General features: G+C 39.8%; 1 protein-coding gene across 16 annotated transcripts; it reads left to right on the top strand.

The window, feature by feature from the left end:
- The first annotated feature begins 3691 nt into the window (after window positions 1–3691).
- elavl3 (ELAV like neuron-specific RNA binding protein 3) lies at window positions 3692–21932 on the top strand. 16 transcript variants are annotated; one of them, XM_051386770.1, is made up of 8 exons: window positions 3697–4129; window positions 11121–11340; window positions 11433–11536; window positions 13595–13748; window positions 13873–14098; window positions 14647–14700; window positions 15276–15314; window positions 16091–21932. In XM_051386770.1, the coding sequence occupies exons 1-8, from the start codon at window positions 4121–4123 to the stop codon at window positions 16437–16439; spliced, it is 1155 nt and encodes a 384-aa protein (XP_051242730.1). In that variant the 5' UTR covers window positions 3697–4120; the 3' UTR covers window positions 16440–21932. The 16 variants fall into 16 exon arrangements, with proteins under 16 accessions (XP_051242740.1, XP_051242736.1, XP_051242738.1 ...); XM_051386771.1 differs by having other exon boundaries at window positions 3699–4129; window positions 13870–14098; window positions 16112–21932; XM_051386769.1 differs by having other exon boundaries at window positions 3701–4129; window positions 11124–11340; window positions 13870–14098.
- Window positions 21933–22169: the final 237 nt, after the last annotated feature.

The following is a 22169-nucleotide window of genomic DNA, read 5'->3' as shown; positions in this document are numbered from 1 at the left end:
TTCGTTTTATGTCTGTCACTTGTGTGTTTTTTTCATGTTAGATAGAAAAAGTGCAGCAGGAAAAAGAGCGAGAGAAAAACAAAGAGAATGTCTAAGAGCTTTGTGTATTTAAGGTCTCTCCCTAGATACCGACTCAGACAGGACAAAATGAAAGATTAATAACCACGGCTTTATATCTAAAAAGGTCTTGAGTAAAACATGGTCTCTGTAAAAGAGGTTAGTCCTGCTTCACCCAACCTCAAAGCAACATGAACATTCATTCACACACTCATGAACATACAAAGGTGGCACAGTTGATGTTATGATTCACATGTAGTAATATATACCTGCATGTGAATGTTTTTATTCTTTAATCAAATAATGAGAATGTGGCACATAAACATTGCCTGAAAAGGTTAAACGTATCTCATACTGTACTGAATACATACAAACAAAAGACAGATAGCTGTTCACTGAGAATTAAACAGGCACAAGGAAAGCAGAATATAATCCGTAAATAAAAAAAGATGACAAGAGCGTCTACTTCAGAGACTTCCTCCCACCAGCCTGTCTACTCTAATAATAGCCCAGAGACAACACATCCAGACAGACAGAGGGAGAGAAAGATATAGAGAAAGAGAGGAGAGAGACAGAGAGAAAGTGCAAGAGTGAACCCATGAGGGAGACCACAAGAAAATTGCCAAATACATAAAGGGTTGAATTAGGCCAGTTGCCATTATCAACAAATGTCCTTTTAAAAAGAGGCTAATTTAATTTTGGATCTTTTCCTGAAAGCAATAACCGCTTCACTGCTGCTGCCACAAAACCCTGAACTGCCAAGAGCCAGGCCTAGTGGAGAGACCACTGAATTAACCAGACCTGAGGCTGAATCATCCTACCCATCCCCCCAGATACACTGTCATAGTGTCACTCTCTCGCTCTCCCTCTCTCCCCCTCTCTCCTTCTTACACACACACACACACACACACACACACACACACACACACACACACACACACACACACACACACACACGCACACACGCACACACACACAAGGCCACTACATTACCGCAGGGCAATGGCAACAGGCATTCATTTTGACGTAATACTACGAGAATAATAGAGATGAAAAACAGAAAAGGCTAGGCTAAGGAATTCAAAACAACAGGGTTTTTCACGATTTACAAAGTTAAGTATCATCATATATTTACTATTCAAAGTTCAAATACATAATACATTTGTAAATGATATCCTACTGGCATATTCTTGCTGTTCTGGTAGTGCTGTATAGACAAAATTGTAAAATAAAAGTAAAGATGCTATGTAAAATGTATGCATTATTCTGCCCCTTCTATTGTATTTTCTATGCTAATTGCATAGTTAGCAGTGCTTAGTATGCTTCCTCGGTGAGCTTATGAACTTCAAAATCAGTGAACTAATTTTGTAAATGCTTTGAGTTTATCCCTCTGGCACCAAAGAGCATTCCATGATATGCCAGAGAAAAAGGACCACTGCAACAAGACTCCTAATCACCACTAGTGGAGGAACCCTAAACAATAAGAAAATAATCAGTAGAATAACAAAAAGCCTTTTAAGTAAAACCAATGCTTGATCCTTTGATTCAGTAATGTACAATAGGCGCTTCAAATGCCCTCTTACCCACATGGAGGATTCAGCTGCTGTGCTACTAACCAGGGCTCTAATGAGGGGCCACAATTAAGCCTATTTATTCACATTAAGTGTGAACTGTAAGTGGGGCTGCAGTCAGTTGACGGACCTGGGTGCCTTTGTGTTACAAGAGCTGCTTTTATTCAGCAAACAAAGATGGAAAAAACACAAGCACCTAATGACCGAATCTCGCTGTCTCTTCTCAGACGTTCATACACACCGGCAGAAACACACACAAACGTGTGTGCAAGCACACATAGACACACACTTTTCCTCCCTCTCTAACAAACTGACTCAAAGGCTCCAACGCATCCAGCCTGAGTTGAGTCACTGCTTGACAGAACGGTGGGGGCGGGGTTAAGACAGACTGACAGTGGGGCTCCATCTCTATCCTCTTATTAACGCTTAACGAGTGCTTTCCTCATGCAATATTCATCTCCACTAATATCATCCAAGCTCTGAGCCGAGCTTGCTACTTATGTAAGGCAATTATGTAAAATATCAGACAGGGCCCATGTTCAAAATCTGACTGGAAGGGAGCTGCAGGACAATGACAGAAAGAAAGAGGGGGTATACAAGAGTGACCGGGAAGGAGAGACTGGAAGGTGGGAGAAACCACAAGAAACATACAGTGAGAGTAAATAAGTTACTTCTGTGCTATATCTTCATCTGACTATAGGCTGGCATCCATCCACAGATCCATCAAAGGCAAGTGTCAGTGTCAATAATGCAAACAATCACCTCCCTCACACCACCACTCCTTACAGCCAGAGACATCTGAGGACTCCTCAAGGTCAGTTAGGGAGAGCAGAGCAGAGAAACTGATTGTTGTTGCAGTAAAGGCTCACACCACTCCACTCATCGAGAGATAAAAAGCACACACGAGACATTCATTCTATACAAAGCACAACCTCCCTTAACCATCTCACTTCCTTACATGTACAGCAACCCCAGACTCATACACAAATAAACAAACATACACTGATTTAGCCCCCCACCCCCCCACCCCCAGGTCAAGGCCCTATGGGGGTCTGCACAGAAATAGGTCATTTGTCACACATGATGTCCCGGGGCAGGGGATGCATTATAGATGAGCCCAAACAGCATGTCTCAGTGAGCACTCACCACACAGCTAGACACAGGAGGGAGCAGCAGGAGGTGGGCAGAAAGGGATGAGAACTCCTCAGGAAGGGGATATTGGGATGTTGTAAATTAAGACAAAAATCACTTCTGGCCACATTTCTGTTCATAAAGCAAAGAAAAGAGATCATTCAGCACAGACAGATCTGAGCTACAACCGCACCTTTCTCAACTTTTCACTAAAAAGACATGAATTTATTCAGAGGCCATCTAATTTGTTATTCTCATGTCTGCACCTGACCCTATAGCTAGCCATCTGCCTTGCATATGAGAGGTCCTGAAATCATTCAATCATTAGTCGTATTATGGATTTAATGCTTTGTTTCTATCCACAATTCACACCCAATTATGGCATATTTGTGTCTTTTCCCCCACTGCTATAATTCTGTGATTATCAGCTGAGAATGTGGACTCACAAAAGTCTGCCGATTTACACTCAAAATCGCTTTTATTTGCAAAGACAAAGGCCTAAGGAGTGAAGTTGTTTGCTATGGTTTCAAACAGGCCTAAATGGAGAATAAGAGAGAAAGGAAGGGGCTGTGCTGAGGGAGAAGTGAGTGCAAAGTGTAGGGAATGAGAGAGACAAGTCTGCTGTCTTCTGCTGCACCCATCTGTTCTGAAAGTGCAGGTGGAGCCCTATTCACTCCGCTCTGCGTGTGTGTGTGTGAAGAGGGGGGCAGGAAGAAAGGAAGGGCAGCTAGAAAAAGGGAGTGGAGAGATGGAAGGGCAGGGATGGAAGAGGGAGGGAGGGTGTGTGTGTGTGTGTGGGGGGGGGGGGGGGGGACTCTTGGTGATCTCTCCTGAAGGGGATAATGGGAGAGGAGCGCATTGCAATGGCTGCCATGTAGTACCCTCCCTGCACAATTAGCCAATCAGCAGCGCGCTCTGCCAGCCAGGAGGACGCATAAAAGAAGAACATTGCAGCAGAGGCACAGAAGGAGACTGCGAGAGGAGCAGGGAATTACACATAAAAACAGCAGAACCAGAACACCCTCCCCTGGACACACCCTGCTGAGGATCACTGCTTCTCTTTTTTTCTGAACCATCGCCCACGCCACTCGGAGAGAACGCTCTCCCTCATCATCATCCAGTAGAAAACCCCTTTCTCCTCATTTTCATCCTATAGAGGACACCTACAATCTCAGAGGGCTGAGATTCCCTGGCGAAGATTGTATTTTTTTTCCTTTTTTTCTTTTTTTTTCTTTTAATTTGGACTCCTGACAGAACATAAGGGCCATATAATATAAAGGCCGAAGAGCATACAGAGACTCAGCTTCAGCTTCAAGACCAGTGCAAAGAAGGACCTAGATTTCTTTCATTGTACGTCAAGAATGGTTACTGTACGTATGACTCTATTTCTCTTATATTTGTGAAGAGGATGTTGTAGCAGCATTGTATCTCAGTCCCTTTATGATTTGTTTGATTTGTTATGCACTACATGTACACATGTGTTGAAGCCACACACAGATTTATTTTCACATCTTAAGATATATCTTTTGTGGAGAGTAATATAATTTAAACAATGCTCTATGGCTTTGCCCACATGCCAAAACACAGGGAAGCTTTGGGATTAGTGTCCTATGTTTTTGTTCAATGTGCAATGCCATATTATTATAATAAGATTAACGATCGATAGTGGCAATTAGCAATCTCATACTGAGTGATGCGCCATGCCGGCTGCGCTCCTTCCTGCAGTCATCATCGGCGATGGATAAAGTCTTTATCCTGCCATTTTAGATAGCACAGCCTTTACGTTTATGTATGACAGCAACTCCGGCTGTCTGAATGCCGCAGCTTTGATTATATTTCCGAAATGATGCAGGAGTCAAGATTTAGGAATTCCGCAGGATTACAGTGATGGAGAGGAAGAAAGGCGATGAGGCGCTCGGTTGAGTGGGGGGAGTACTTGCTTTCTTTGCCTGGTGCAGCACAAGGATGCTGGAGACGGGTTTCCGAGACAAAACATGATGCCTCGGAGGCTGAGGGCCCATCCAGCAAAGCAAAGGAAAAAAGGGTCGAGTCACTACGGGAGGGGGAGGGGGAGGAGGGAAATTACGCATCCATCGGTTTGCATTGAATCAGACAAAGTCCAAATTCCTCAGGGTTCTCGTTGCGATGCAACCGAGTAAATGGGCTGGAAATCTCAGAGGCCGCGACAGTAAGGACACGCACGGACATCTCCATTTTAAGCGCATTTTCTCCAGGCATCACATCACATACGTACAAGATGGCCATGCTTGCATTGCGCTTGTCGAATAAAAGGAGATGTAAGCGGTGATAAATTAGCTTTGCTCTCAGCCGACGGCCGGATTGGGCGTGTCTCTTTTGGACTGAAGCACCAAAGAGGGCCTTAAAGCCTCAAAAAGGCCTACTCCGCCTTACCTCTTGACGTGCCCTACGGTTGACAACAGGCAGTTTATCTAAGCAGACCAATTAAGACCAGACACATTTACATGAAATTATAGAAGCCATGAAATAAATAAGAAACCAACCATCAGCAGCAGAAGGATGCTGCTCGGTCCAACCTTAAAACACATGCAGGTGTTAAAAACCCTGATTATTAAACTGATAGCTATATATAGTTATATATATTTATATATAATATATTTTTTAATAATTCATTAAAATTCTAATTATATCTACACTTGATAAAACATCAGGCTGCTCAGCCTATGACTATAATAGTAGAAATTATTTAAGAAATGGAACAGGATGTGGGAGTGGGAATTGGTCCTCGACAACTTTAGGATCTCAAGTCACTGAATTTGAAATGGTCAGAATATTGCTTCGGAAAATTATGCAAAATGGAGGTGGGCAGCACGTTGTTTCATCATCTATGAGACTCGAACTGTCCACTCGACACATTTCCAATCCTAATTTTAGTTTCTCTTTGTTGTATATTACCTATTGTCCCTGACAGGCCTAGACAGAATCACACAGAGGCTGTAGTTCCCCTCCACATGGTCCGCAGTCCTCTATGCCCGTACCGCAGTGCCAAGCAAATAAAAGCGTTGAGTCAGATAACCTATCCAAGGCACTTACACAATTCAAGGACAAGGGCAACCCAGGCCCTCACTGTAAACCAGTCTAAACGCTTTCTTATTGGTAAGTTAAAAATGCCATTACAGTCAATACAGAATTAAATATAAATCTTTTTGGGTGATGATTTAAAAGGTTAGAGGCCATGTTTAGTCTCAGTCCGAAATACAACGTTTATAAGGCTTCACGTTGTGTTATATTTTTTACAGTTCTAACTTATGACACGTCTAACTTGTATGAGACGTTAAATGCAATTATGTTATGTAAGCAGTGATTTGCCCCCTGTTGCCAATGACTTCATGTAATTATCAGCAACAAATATAAAGCCTGTTGGGAAGAAAGAAGTAGAGAGACGTTCGTTTACATCTCTGAGACTTTTACAATCATGTTTTTAAGCAACAGATATTCATAATATAATTTTACTGCACACGATAAATTAAACTAGCTTTAATATGGATTGCTGATTTTTATGAAGATCATAAAACATTATTTCCTTTAGCAGTATTTATTTTTATTTATAATAGTGGCCATTCTTCCTCCCATACGCCAGTGCTCGCTTAGCTAAAGCCAGTTTACCAAGCTTTGTATTTACTATAACTACATACAAGCCTATAAATTCTGTTAGGGGAAACGATTCAAAATGAGCAAATAAATATCTCAGATTGGTGATTTTTTATTTGACCTATCGTGGCATTTTTGACTTGTAGCTGGCAACTGTAACAGTCATTGTTCCCGGAGAGTCCTGCAGCCCCTGGCCACGACACAAAGCGCCACTGTTTACATTAATATTCATAGTGCTGCCATAGCCTCTGCGAGGGAGAAGAGGAGGAACGGGTGGCTCTTTTGTTTGGTCGTTTCAATACGTTTATTCAGCAAAAAGGCGCTCCGGTTCATGAATGCCTGCAGAGCTCACAAGTGTTGCCTTTAAAAAGAAAAAAGGGAGGCTAAATAAGGGAAACGTAGAAATCGAGTGATTATGTTATGCATCTACCATATTTAAAAAGCCGTTTACGTTATTTCTTTCTTAATTACTCGAAGGAAAACGTTTTCAAAGTCAACAAAATATAAAATAAAACGACTCGGTGGTCTTTGGTGTATTAACGGGCCTCTGTGGCCTCAAATGAGACAGTTCGAAAGCCACTCCCTTTTTCAGCACGCTGGATAGCGCCCCGCATGCTACAAGGACTTGCAGGACAGATTTGTCTCCCCGAGCCTTTGACGTTGTCTGCTCCCATCTTATCAAAGCAGCACATACTCAGAGAGCTGAAATCTTTTAGAAATCTTTTATTCTTAGTCTGCGGAGCAGAGAACAGTATTGAGCCTTAGTGCATGGCTGACATGAGCTGTGACTCCTGTCGTCCTGTTGTTTTACAGCTGCCACCATGATCCCTTAAGCTGCAGAGAGTGTGGCTAATGCCCTTTGTCTGGGATAATCCTGTAATCTGTGTTATTTAGAAGGCTCATTTACACTTCAGCCTAGCATTCACTTTTGATTCATGCCTTCCAGAAAAAACAATCTTTATATAAGGTAATATAATGTAGACGAAGAGACAAGGTTATTTATATTAAAAGGAGCAATCACTGTTATCAAGATTGTTATAATTGTTAATATCCTGATGGATTTCTTACATTTTGACTGCACAAAGACAATTAAAATACATATGTTACAGGCATACAGAAGGTGAATTTAAATCTATAGTAAGCCTAAAATTCACAAACACTTTGCTGGACTGCATGCCAAGACAAAATGCTAATAGTGACAATGTTATTTTCTCTCTTGTTATATCTCTCTGGTGATTTTTAATGCAATGTAACATATAATGTGGAAAATCCCATGTTATGACTCGAAATGAGAAACAATTATTCTTCTGTATATTATAGCCTCCGGTGCTGTGCTGCATTTGGAGCAGAAATGAATTGGGGAAAGCTGTTTATAGGCATCAGAAGACAGAGAACTAAGACTACATTTACATTTAGTCATGTAATGCTTCTGTGTTTTGTAATTTAATTGTGTACAGTGTAGGTGGTACGTGTGCTTGGCAGTGGAGGCAGGGCTCTTGTTTGCGTGCAAGTCTGGGTTCATGTGTTTGGCAGAGGAGGCAGGGCTCTTGTTTGCGTGCAAGTCTGGGACCATGTGTGGGCGATGCTGATGCAGTACATTAAATATTAAGGGAGATCTCACAGAACCCCCAAATAGAAATAAGCACATAGTGCTACTCTAACAACTGGAATCTTTGAGAAATTTTTTCATTTTTAAAAGATTGTTTTTATGGCATGTTTCCGTCCTTATTAGATAGTTTACCAGACATATGAGAGGAATTACGATACACAACAAAGGAGCTAGGCCATATTTACACCTAGGATGTCATGGTTACAAGGTACCCCTTGAGTGAGCGTTTTTATTGTCTCCAGCAATCGAAAATGTCTGGATAGCATAGCTGGAGTAGTTCTATACTCGGCGTATTGCAATTATTAATGCTACTGTAGGCCTTCCTGCAACATCACAATGATTTATTGTCTCTTCGTGTCATAGTAATTGGGTTACTGCAAACCAAACTCAAGACTATTTGATTTTGTTGTTGATATACAATATGATATATGACAGCCTAAAGATAAAACAGTCCTCTGTGGTGTTCATCTTTTCTATTGGTTTCAAACAACTTCAAAGCATGCCGTTCCCCTCTCTTTCTGTGTGAAAATCTTAATCTTAGTTGCTGCTTGTGTCAGCCAATCTCAGTGCCCAGCCCATACTCAGTGGATCTGTGAATTATATAACTTCACACTGTTCACTGGGGATGTGTGTTCTGCCATGCTGAGGGTTATTTCAGTTGGCGAGTCAAATTTGCCCTAATATGTTTTTCTTTCAAAATGCTTTTGTCATATTTGGGACACGTTCAGTGGCTTATATTTCCATTACTCAGATGCATCACATTACACAACAATGTACTAGGTTAATATTACAACAAATACAACGTAACATCTTGATTCAAACCTTGTTTGTCAACATGTGTGTTAATTGTATCATAATTCATAACGACATGAAAAAGATAGCTTAGCAGGCATTTTAGCTGTGCATCAAAATCTTGATGTGATTGCTATCTATGTTGCACTGCCTTTGTGCGTCTGAAGTATTTTATTTTTAGGCTGTCTTAACTCTGTCACTGTGCTCTTTTTTCCTGTTGTCATTACCAATTTCATTTACTGATATTCCCTGCTTCTGCTAACATGGAGGAAAAATGTCTGACCTGTGTATGTGCTCCTAATAAGCACAGACACAAACACACACTGAGCTTAAAGTAAGAAAGCCATTCAGCCATTAGAAACAATGCAGTCTTTGAGGGGCTGTTACCTGGGCAACCTGAGTGGAGGTGAGGCTCAAAGCAAGAGAGCAGGTTACAGAGACGAGGGAGAAAGGCAGGTTAGACAGACCCATTCGCAGATGCTAAAGGAGAGAGAACGTGATGATAACACAGAAAGACAGCATGAACAAATACAAAAAGTTGGTGGATTTACAAGATAGAATGAGCAGTGAATGAAATCTATATAATTAACAACCTGACAGAAGCAGCTCATCTTAGTCAATAACCTTCATCCTTTCTGTTATCATTCCTATGTTACAAATAAAGGAAAATCCTATATATATATAATGCAATACTATATAAAATACTCCTTTAAATATCCCTTTTTCAGAATTAAAATTAAGCTGGTCATGATTTATTAGTGCACATTCACCAAAAAGCTATAGGATTAATTGCCAGGTAAATATTTCTGTTATATATATATTTGCTTCAGTGACGCCTTTACTACTTCTCCACCAAGTCAGGAAATTCCATTAAGACATTTTTGAAATAATTCTGAAGGTTCATTAATTAAGTCCTTTTGTTGCTTTGGACCACATTGTAAGACCCCAAGAGCTTTAGAGGAGACTCATTTAGCCTTACTGACATTACATCCATGAGTTAGAGAGCTGGAGCAGCTTGAAGCTGCAATCGGACATAACAATTTATATTTTGGCCCTACTAACACACTGTATATGCATTCAAACTGTTTATCCAAACAATTTTAGACTCTTGTTTGTACAAATGAAGAGACTTAAAATTGTCTACTGCTAACAGCACTGCAGATGCATGGTTATCTTATAGAGGCTAATTTTAGTAGCAGAGTAGAGTCAACAAGGAGAACCTAAACCTAAACATCTGTTACTTATTCACGTTGAAAAGTGCATAAAATCTAATATTTAATCTAATGATGCTTGAACATACAAATATCACAGATGTAAATAAAACAAAATACATGCCATATTAAATATGTGCATCATAAAATAGGATGTTAATCTAAAACAGTTAATAGTAAGCCTGAAACTGTTGAACATTTGCAGTATACCCCTAGTATATTTGATATTTTTTTCTAATTTGGAAAGCTGAACAAATCAGTGCATACATACACATAATATCACTATCACACACAACAACAAATGTAACTAAAGTTTAGAGTTTGCGGTAGTTTTCCATGTAGGTTTACATTGGAAATAATGATCCAGAGACAGAGAGCTAGTGTGAGGAAAGGGAAAGGGAAAGTAGAGCAGGAAGTTTTGTTTCTCTGACCACACAGATGTTCCTTGAGAATCTCCTGTGGATTAAATTAAGCAACACGGTGTACTCCAGAGCAACACAGGAGACACAAACACTATACTGTGCACTAACCTACACCCTTACTCCACTTACCAAAATAAATGTCAGTTTACCACAAAGAAACCTTAACAAAGTCAGTGTAATCCTGACTTATTTTTCTACCAAACCGTGATATTCCTCATTTATTGTAGCACACAATCCATTTAACATTGTCGCTCTCCCTTTTGTCCGTCATCTCAACCCCTGCCACTCTTAACTCCCCCAGCCTCACACACGACCATCACTATTATCCATCCCTGTGTAATGATGTAATGGTGTTTGACCCTGGAAGAGAGTGGGGGGAGGGGAGGAGTAAGGAAAAAGGACTGTGACATCTGCAGGACCAGAGGCAGGGAGCGAGAGAGGAGGAAAGATGGGGTGAAAGAGGGGGAGGGTAGATGATAAATCAGACCTTGTATCCATCTCCATTTTAGCTATGCTGATCCCCAATCTTTCCCTCTGACAGTAACAAAGTGGACAGTCTGTGCGTGTGTGGTTGTGTGTATAGTATATTTGTTCATATCTTAAATAGTATCACATGCACATTTATACAGCCATATCACCACTGTGTCCTATTGTGTCTCTTTGTGAATTATGAATCTAACTCCACCCTCTTCCTCAGCAGATAATCAGCACCATGGAAACCCAGGTGTCCAACGGTCCAAGCGGAACCAGTCTGCCTAACGGTCCAGTCATTAGTACCAACGGCTCCACAGACGACAGCAAAACCAATCTGATCGTCAACTATCTGCCTCAGAACATGACCCAGGAAGAGTTCAAAAGTTTGTTTGGTAGCATTGGAGAGATCGAGTCCTGCAAGCTAGTCAGAGACAAAATAACAGGTACAACACTATGTCCATGTTTAAAAAAACATCATCACTACAACTGTGTTTGAGAATCACTGACACCACTATGGGTCTTTCTTTGTCTCCAGGTCAGAGTTTGGGATATGGCTTTGTAAACTATGTGGATCCAAATGATGCAGATAAGGCCATCAACACACTCAATGGTCTCAAACTGCAGACTAAAACAATCAAGGTGAGCAGACCACTACTCTCTACAATAGTCACTCTTCATTTTTTCATTCTTGACGACTTGCTAGACAAAAAGAAAGGAAGTGGAGATTTTGTCAAGGGGGGGTTTGCTGAGAGAGGTAGCGGCAGACGTGACAGAGGGAGGGGAGGAAAATGGGGAGGAGGAGGCAGAAGGGAGCGGTGGCTAGAACAAAGAGAGTGAGAGAAAGGGTGAAAAGAGAAGGCGAGTGGAGGTCAGAAAGCAAGGGGCGGACAGCATGCAGAGGTTATTGTGATGGAAATGTAATTAGGAAGCCTGACTGTGGCGCACAAGGGTCAGTCCAGGTTACCCCATCTGCCTCCAATCTAGGCTAATTAGGGGGCTTCTTTGTCCCAAAATCAGATGAGGGAAAGAGGGGGCATATTATTAAACACTACTTCCTTCCATCCCCCCAACCTGCTCAAAGTAGATCAAAGATTGAGACAAACTGCAGGATTGAGAAATCAAATCTGTGAGAGAGCAGAGCAGGTGATCTTCCAACAGCTGTCCATGAATAGGGACGTTAATTCTGACTAATGAATGATTAAATAAACTACAAGCAAGAAAAGTTGAGTATTGGATTTGGTTCTTTTTTGGTGCATGTAGATTTGTATAGCATCATACAACAGTCGGCATGAGATTGAACAAGAGAAATTACTTGTTACAAGCGCATCATGTTATATTTTTGATCTTATGTTATGACATTCATTCATTATTTGATGTAGTGGACATCTCATCGCTCTGTCTATAATTCACTTTTTAAGAATTAAATCTCAAATTTAAGAAATAACTCCTCTGGTCAATACCATAGTTTTATCTTTCTGGTTTTGAAGGAGGCTTCAATAGAGAGGGGTGAGGTGGTGAGGGAGGGAGGGGGCAGCAGTAGAAGGATAGGGGGTAGCTCAGAGAGCAGAATGCCAATGACAGGATTAGAGGCCATATGGGCTTCAGGCACCATCTGTACTGTGGGAGCGACAGGGAGAGGGTTAATTATAGGGCAGCCTCTGCTCCCCGAACACAGCAACTCCCCCCTGACTCGTCCAGAACACCCTAATCACTGCACCACACAACCCTCCTGCTCATATAGTCTGTCTGTGTACACAATAGACACTGGTGCTTAGTACTGATGGATGAAATCAGAACACCTGTATTCATTTGACAGATAATATACGATAAGGATAAGTCCTTCTAATTTTCATCACAGCTTTCTTTGCGTCTGTGCAGTAAGTGAAATCAAAGTTAATTCAACAAATATTTCTACATTTTGTGAACATTTATATTTATCACACAAATGCAAACAAACAATGTGCATGTTCGAACAGTGTGTTTTTAAGTTAAGTCCTGCAAGTCTTGTGATGCACTTACATTGTTTGCTGTTTGCCAGTGGAGCTGTTCTCCCTTAGAGGATAGAAACAATGGAAGGAGGCAGGACAGGGAGGGCAGCTCAGCCTATCTCAGACAACACTCACTCTGTCTCTCCATCACACACAAACACAGCACTGCCAACAATGCACTGAACTGGATTATCTATCACACATGTGTTCACGTGCTCCCATAAACACAAAAACAAGAATATGTTGAGGACTTTTTTTTTTTTTTTTTACAATCAATCAGATATTCCTCAGCAGTATAAGATGTAAAATGTTCTGAAAAGTAGACCAACAGAAAACCATAAGGGATATAAACACAGATGCACCAAAAATGGCTGTGCACTAATTAAGTCATCAGTGAATTCAGGAAAATGCATTAACTAAGGCCAGTGTTTTGCAATGAAAAACAAAGCTGACACTTGGGCTTGTTAACTGATGATCGGTATCAGTTTGGGTAATGGTTACAGTCATCATAGTGTGTCTGTGACAGTCTCATTGTGCCTTGAGCAGGAGTAAAAATGAAGACTTTGTGTTGGGAACTTGTTGGGAACTCAGTCCAGTTACTTTAGATCTTTCTAGCATGCTCCTTAAATTGACGGGTTGTTTTTCTGAGACACCTTGTGATTTTGGGGTATATAAAAATAATGCACTTTTTATTTCATTTGGACTATAGGTATCATATGCCCGGCCAAGCTCGGCTTCTATTCGTGATGCCAACCTTTACGTAAGTGGACTCCCTAAAACCATGAGCCAGAAGGACATGGAACAGCTGTTCTCCCAATATGGTCGCATCATCACATCCCGCATCCTAGTGGACCAAGTTACAGGTATAGCCTTATTTCACTTCTCATGCTGTCACTTAAGTACCTTTTTTTTCATGAAAGACTGGTAGGCAGCAACAGTCCTTGATGCCAAGGTAGTAACATTGGTCTGTTTTCTTAATCGGAGCAGGCATATCACGAGGAGTGGGTTTCATCCGGTTTGACAAGCGAAACGAAGCAGAGGAGGCCATCAAAGGTCTGAACGGACAAAAGCCTTTGGGTGCCGCCGAGCCCATCACTGTCAAGTTCGCCAACAACCCCAGCCAGAAGACAGGCCAGGCCTTACTGACTCAGCTGTACCAGACTGCTGCCCGCCGCTACACAGGGCCCCTGCACCACCAGACTCAGCGTTTCAGGTACTGAACCTTTCCCAACCTCACACCACCTGTGAGTTAATCACAAGATAGTCTGTAAAAAGCTACTGTTTCAAGACCAAATCACAGGTCATCCTGCTGTGTTGCCTTGCTTAAGCGAACTCAATATCCCACAATTTTACAATGATAAGTGTTAAGTGTAACATTTCATTGTTTTAGTATGATATAGACTTTACTAGTCATTACTGAGGACAGTCAAAGTCAAGTCTATAAAAGATTTTCTTTGACAATTATCAAGCTTCAACTACACCATTATATACCACCCATAGCTAAGAGTAAATATGCAAGAAAAATCAGATGAAGTGGCACACCCTAAATACAGCAAATGTGGTCTGGTTTTATAATAAGGTAAATTGTGTAATAGAAAACATTCATTAACAAAAAAAAACCTTTTCTGTCAATATTAACACAACGTTTCTGTGAACTGTTCCTTTAAGCAACATTATTTGCTTTATAGTACAGAAGGAATAGGCAATACTGGATTGTCCCTCCTTCTCACTCTTTTTCTCTGACTTTCTTTTAAACTGCAGCATGATCCCTTCACTTGGAAAGGGACCAGATCCAAATAACAGCTCAAAACCAATGTAAGAGACCAGATTTTTCCAAATATAATAAAAAACTAAAGCTAAATAAATCTTGGGTTAAGAATAATAATACTGAACCTTTTTGCCTATACTATATAGTCATTGGAGGCACCATAAAGATTGAAATTGATAGATGTTGGCCACATCTACATGGGTAATTTTGAAGGTTCAAAATGTTTTAAAGTCAAAGGCTTCCAGTATTAAATATTTTCATGAAACCTCACAAACAATTGTAGATACCCTCTCAGGTTGGAATGCTCACTTATGGTTAATTTTTTTAATCAGTAGATGTGAAATGACCTAGGATACAGGATTTGTTTACTATTTAAAATATTAAAGGGGAGTCTATTTTAGAGCTTAAACAACAACATTTAACAATAAATACCAGCTGAGACACATATTCACATTTTACAAGCCATCAGTTTGAGGTTGGATGGTTTGGGACTGCGTTGCAGTGAAGGATGCCCTCTGGAGGCCAGCTGGTGAAGGAGCAACTTGTTAACTGAAAGCCCCCCTTCCTTGTAGATCTCATAACTAACTTCTGCATCCCCTTCATTCTCCCTCTTGCGTTGCAGACTCGACAATTTACTAAACGCCAGCTACGGAGTCAAGAGGTAAATGGTGTACTTTCAAAAGCATCCATGCCAAAATAAAACCTCAAACAAAGTGCCTGGAATACCACCTGCTGACTTCATCTCGAAATCAGATATAATGGCCATAATTCTTACAACCCACTGCCCATTTAACCATGTTACAGAAGCAGCCCCGACAACAAAATACTATCTGTAATTGCAATAAGCAATGATGCAGCCTTTTAACAGCAGGGTATTCTGGCATGGCTTTGTTTAACCTTTTCGTTCTTTTGTTTTAATTAATAGAAATAATTTATATGTATTAATTTATGAACTAACATTGTCAGTTTCAGTTGCTTTAATGTCCCCTTTTTTTCACCAGCATGGACATACCAGATTCCGTTTGCGTCTCCTCTGTTTGCTCCAGTTTGTGTATGATTTGATTCCAATTTGCTTTTCATCCCTCTCTAGGTTTCTGTGTTTTGTTCAATACTGTGATTTTTGTTGAACATTGTGATTCATGTGTTTAATTCTTACAGAGGCTTTGGTCAGCAGAGAAAATGAGAATTATGCACATTGTGTGGGTGTCTGTGTCTCAGGGCACACAGTGTCATTTTGTATGAAAGCAGGTAGTTTGGAGCCACTGTGGTGCCCACACATATTTATCTACTTACTGTACAGCAGAGGGGATGGAGATGGGGTCCCCCGACTCTATACCCGACTACAATCATTATCATTTCTCAGAGAGAAAAATACCCATAAGAGACAGTATAGAGCACTGAATGCTGTGTTGAACTTCAGAATGACACCCATGGTAGTTCTCCTACTCTCTTCCCCAGATTCTCCCCCATCACCATTGACAGCATGACCAGCCTGGCCGGGGTCAACCTTACTGGTCCAACTGGAGCCGGATGGTGCATCTTTGTATACAACCTGTCCCCCGAGGCGGACGAGAGCGTCCTGTGGCAGCTCTTCGGGCCCTTCGGTGCTGTCACCAACGTCAAGGTCATCCGTGACTTCACCACCAACAAATGTAAGGGCTTTGGCTTTGTCACCATGACCAACTACGACGAAGCCGCCATGGCTATCGCTAGCCTTAATGGCTACCGCCTGGGTGACCGCGTGCTGCAGGTTTCCTTCAAGACCAGCAAGCAGCACAAGGCCTGAAAGAGAGGCTGCTGGCACCAGCTCCTTCAGCCTGCAGGGAGAGCAACCTGTGCTCCCTGTGCCATCACTCTACATGGGCCTGGACTGAGTCTCTCTCTCTGACACATTCTCACACAAATTCATAATATATTATTGCAAACACAGACATGCAGATACACACAAACACGCACACACATAACCAAACATATCCATACGCAAGCATACACAAGTCAGAGTTTCAAACAAACACACTAGTGGAGTTTTTCTTTTCTCTTTACACAACATGCTAGTCCTTCCCTATATTTGCCTGGATTGAATTAGAAGGGGTACGTAGTGGTTTGTTGGGTAGGGGCAAGAGCTATCTATTTAGGAGACAGTCTAACGAATGTGACAGAGAATGTGTACTGAGTGCTTTGATTGAATTCAGGCAAATAATGACAACTGATGAACAAAACGATCAAAAATTTAAATGAATGAATATGTGCAATTTACCCAAACTCTTATCCCACCATCTCTCCCATTATCTTGCTGGAGAGGATGTAGTCACTTTTTTACACTTGGGCATTTTGAATCAGCGATTTTTTTAGATCAAAGAAAATGAAATTAAAAAACAGTGTTCTCTTATATACGTCTATTAAAATATAACTATATATTCAATATTTAAGGTGGTTATAATAGCCGAGTATGTAAGCATTTTCTAGAAACTTTGACTACTGTTTCCTGACCTGCATTAGGTGGTGCCTAGCGTAAAGGCAGATTCTCTACCCTATATGAGCTTGTCAGCTCAGACCCAATAAGATTTAGGTTAACCAATGAATACTGGTCACAGAAAAGAGTAGTCCGAAGGCCATCAGAATCACTCTTTCCCAGTCTCACACCGAACAACACAATAGTACACTTATATATCACAGAAAAACTGTTCAATAACTAGAAGATATATACATATTTAGTCCACAAAAACAAAGAAAGTTCCTGTATGTCTTCTAATTTCTCACAAGCAGACTATCTGTGAACTTAAAGCAGAGTGGCAGTGCTCCCATGGTGACAGTGTTCATTAATAATTCTCTGGTGGGCGAGAGCGTGACAAGTGCAAGTTGAAAACCGTTTCACCATAACACAGCCACATCAAAGGAAAATACCGGTGTTTTTTCACTTTTTGCATCATTTATTTTATTCCACACACACACACATACACACACACACACACACACACACACACACACACACACACACACACACACACACACACACTAAGGCCATTTTACTTTGTATGGCTTTGTCAGCCATGATTTGGTGTGATATCCCTTTAACTGAAAGGCCATTTAGTGTGAAAAGGTCAAGAGAAATAGGCAAACAAGATGTGAAAGACAACCGAATTATATCGTTCTTGCTGACATCCTTTGATCATTAATGTTACTGTGCTCAGGACAGGCTATGTCTACAGATTAATTTAGATAAATGGAACTGGGGAATTGGATATCTTGAATATAATTACAATCCAAGTAGCTGCAAAAAGCAACTCTGAATACATTGTTAAACAACACACCCCATGGACTGAAAAATGGTCTAGGCAGGTCTGTAGAGAAGTAACACAGATGAGCAAAAACTCAAGAGCACCGGTATTATTCTTCAGTCTAGTGAACACATAGAAGCTCCCAGAATAAATGAGGTCTGAGTTACCATTCAGTAGAACACATGAGCTCTACAGCAACAACATGCATAGAGCAGATAAGAGGACTACAGTCCCAAATGACTGAACATTTAAAATTGTCTTAGAGTCACGTATGTGAGCGATGATATCTGGCAATGTTAAAATTATCATTGATCCTTTGAGGAGAAAAGATTACCAGTTCCTCCAGCTTTGCCAAATGCTCCTCAGTTTTATTTAAAAACCCCTCTATTCTCTTAAAAGCTTCCCAGAAACTTAGAACTCCTGCCCTCTCAAAAGATGACTGTACAACATCAAGCCTGCAAATAAGTGTCATAATTATACCTAAGTTTACAACAGAAAGGTATTTATTTATTTGCTTCAGATCTGTTTGGCACTACCACAAAAATAGCATTTCTCAAAATATCCCCAACCCAATTGCATGGAAATTATTTATGGCACACTTGATGAAAAGGCCAACCTGTCTAGTCGAAATGTCTGTTACAAACCAGACTTAAGATTTACCGTGGGGAGAGCTAATGTCTTAGAAATATCAAGACATTTGCACATGATAATAGATGAAATAAGGTCAAGTATATTCAAGACATTTTTGCTTTTGCTTTTCTAAATGACGCTGTGTTAGCCAAAGAGGACGATCTCTTTGAAAGGATTACATTAGAGATAAATCTATTTTTATACATACAAAGGAACAAGACCTTGTGCTGAATTTTTACAGATTCTTAAGCTTGGAAAAATTGGGACATCGCATGGCTTTATTTTAAACCCTCTGATCTTTGTAGAGCAAGGGGGAGTAAGCATGCGGTGTATGGGTGGGGATTTAGGGAGGGGGCGAAGGAACATTGTATCTCGTACAAACTTAACCGTTCGACCATATCAAGACAATTGAAACAAACTTAACAAAAACAAATTTGAGTCAAATTAAACAGTTAGGGGTATAACCTCACCGACACATCTATAATTTTGAGTGCTTAGACACACTCCCATCTCTTGTCCTAAAGTTGTGTACAGTGTTGCTTCAATGATGGTGCAGTGAAATGAAGTTCTTTGACTTGAGAATCCCAGACAAAGCTGCAGTGAGACCGGCTCATTGCCCAGCTGAAAAACTGAATAGCTGCTTGCAAATAAAAAGGTAAACCGCAGATTCAAACCGTGATGCAGATTCATAATGAACACTGAGCATGATTCTTTATGATTAGATAGATTTGATTTTTGCCAAAGAATTGCTTTGCAAGTCAGTACCAAGAAGGATAAATTAAGACTAACTATATTATTCCCTGAGTAATTGCTGTACAAATCTATGTTATTTATTGAATAAGGACCCTCTACAATTTCAGTTATCATTACTTTTAAATATCTAAGTTGCGCATATCAGTTTGCATTTGTAAATCCTAAAACCACTAAACCAAATGCTACAATGAAACAGTGTCACGCAATCCCATTTGCACACATTTCATGCAGACACCGGATGATAAAAAAGGCATATCAAAAATAAATTATGATGAATCAGTTCACCTCTTGACAAAGGAAAAATTGTATGCATCCATATAATGTATTTACCCCAATATTTATATCATCTGCTTTGTCTTGTGACCAATTTAATCCTTTAAAACAGTTAACATTGCACCACTTACTCTGGCATCTTTTGATCTGACTCATACTGTTTCATCCCCCAAAATACTCTGAATGATTATTGCTTTTGTGTCCCAAGCCGACCACAAAGAGGACTAATCTAGCTATTTTGGGTCGAGCAATTTCCAAGAGAGAGCACCGTAGGACTGAGCACTTGGTGAGACCAGTGATAGACGTTACGAGCAACTGAGATAACAGGCCACATTGAACTGCAACTGGAGTTGTTTACCCAGCCATGTCCGATGTAGTACAGTCAACCCACAAACCAAACCCACAGCCCAAAATGACCTTTCATACACAGTCTATACAAAGACCAACACCTACAGTGGAGAGCCAAGGACCATGGCAGGAAACAGTACTACACTGCTTGAGCAACAACAATAATCGTTTAAAAAGACAAAAAAACTTTCCTATGGAACAGTAAGTGCAATGTGCTTTGTTTTTATATTGACTGAGAACAAATGATATATATTTTTTAAAAAAGAAATTAAACGTCACACTGAAAAGGTTTGCAGAATAGTGAAAGGAGCAAAAGTTCAGACAAAAACATTAAAATGAACAGACTCATTATCATAAGAAAATCAAACAAGTAATGAGAGCTCTGATCTATAAATTTCCATAATCACCTCCTCAGTCCCTAATTTGTGCTCTGACCATGCAAGCTCAAACAAACTGCATATCTGGCTGACTTAATAGAGCAATTTTCAATGACCTTGAAAGGAATACTGTCTAATATATCATCAGTTTTAGCCCATGTCAATTTCAAATATCATTTTTTTTCCTGTAATTTATTGATTTCATTTACATATCAAGACTCACTTGTTAAATGAGCGTATTTGTGTTGTTGATGTTGCCATAGAGAACACACATGGGTCAAAGATTATGTTTGGTTGCATTGATTGGGTAAAGTTTATTTTTCTTCCATTATTTAATTAGTTGCAGTTTTTACAGTGTATGCAGATTTTAGACTTAGTTAGATTTTTTTATTTCAATCAAACTGTGTTCAATTGTGTTTGTAAAAGTCTGTGGTAGCTTTTGTTGCAACATAAAATAATTTAAACAGAAAAAATTCAAAATAGCGCCAACAAACTTGTATTATTTGGGCGACTTTAAGCTTGTAGTTTTAACTTATTGTTAACTTAAAAACTATTTATTATGATTATTATTATTGCCTCGTATAAAGTATGTTTTGTGTATATTTATGGTTTATTTCATTATATTTGCAAGTTTAAAAGATTTTAAGTTTGCCAAAATTGTGGTTACACCATTTCGTTTCTTAAAAGGGGGACAAATAGAAAACAGCTTTAGAAGTACGATTTGGAAACGTTCTCCATAGTCAAAGAATGCACTGCTATATTTAACTAATTGAAGTGTATAAACATACATGCTGTGTGCTAGATGTTATGCCTTTACTGCCTGTGTTCTGTTTGTCTTGTTAAATGAAAATCTTTTAATTATTTAATCTAATCACAGTCTTGTTTTTTCAACCACTCTGTGAACCCCTGAGACATGGCAAAGCCCCTGTAGCGAGGCTTCGGCCATTTGAGGGTCCAGCAATTAGCCAGGAACAGAGGGGATGTCCTAGGTTTGATACGCTCTCAAGATGCTTTCCTGTTTATGCTGATGGGTTGATTTAAAAAAAAAAGATATTAACAGGTTCTGTAAAAGCATTGTAATACTGAGATCATCTGTATCAATTTCAATATTCAATTTGTGCTATTTAAGCAAAGATGTTTTTTTAGCACCAATATGCATTTTGAAACCCAGCCAAGAGCTCTGGTGAAATATGGCAGAGCTCTGAAAAGCTGCAGGAAGGTTTTCTTGGGAGTCTCTAGGGTAGTAAAGGGGTGAGTGGTCCTTCTGTTTCTCAACCAACTGTATTTTGTGTCTATTTATTTAGAAGAGGGGACGCAGTGACTTAGTGATGTTTTTCTTACATTTTCCTGGAATGGTAGAACAAATCAAAGGTGAAAATGATCAAAACAGTTCTGCTGACACCAATGTCAGTGGGAGAAATACAAAATCTCATACTTCCAAACATGACCAAATGAACAATGTCAAAATTTAAAGGAAAAAAAAATAAACCTTTCAGTTTAGTCTAGGATATTTATTACTGGGATTTCAGCTGAAGACGCTTGAAGACTTTTTCATGGAATTGTTTAATTATTTGTACTTTACATGCCAGAAAAAAATAAAATAAAAGTTACAAATATTGAGTGACCCATGTTTTATTGACTGTCAAAACACTATTATTGAATGTTATGAGCAAAAAAAGATGTTATTTTTACCATCATGTATTTACATTCACTACGACTGGTTTGTTGGCACATACAAAGATTAGAAATTCTTTTGATACCAACATGCTTCCTTACATTCTATTTCATATGCATAAAATTAATGCAGACTAAGTACTATGCTAAATGGTTTTAGAGTAAGAAATTACGGAAGAATAT

This window comes from Dicentrarchus labrax, unplaced genomic scaffold (genome assembly GCF_905237075.1).
Source record: "Dicentrarchus labrax unplaced genomic scaffold, dlabrax2021, whole genome shotgun sequence".
Classification (NCBI taxonomy): Eukaryota; Metazoa; Chordata; class Actinopteri; family Moronidae; genus Dicentrarchus; species Dicentrarchus labrax.
This window is presented reverse-complemented; position numbering and strand designations above follow the sequence as displayed.

Coding starts and splice junctions, on each gene's coding strand:
- elavl3 (XM_051386768.1), top strand. Junction 11,537..13,594: donor TGCAGACTAAAACAATCAAG/GTGAGCAGACCA, acceptor TTTGGACTATAG/GTATCATATGCCCGGCCAAG. Junction 15,315..16,090: donor GCCAGCTACGGAGTCAAGAG/GTAAATGGTGTA, acceptor CACCCATGGTAG/TTCTCCTACTCTCTTCCCCA.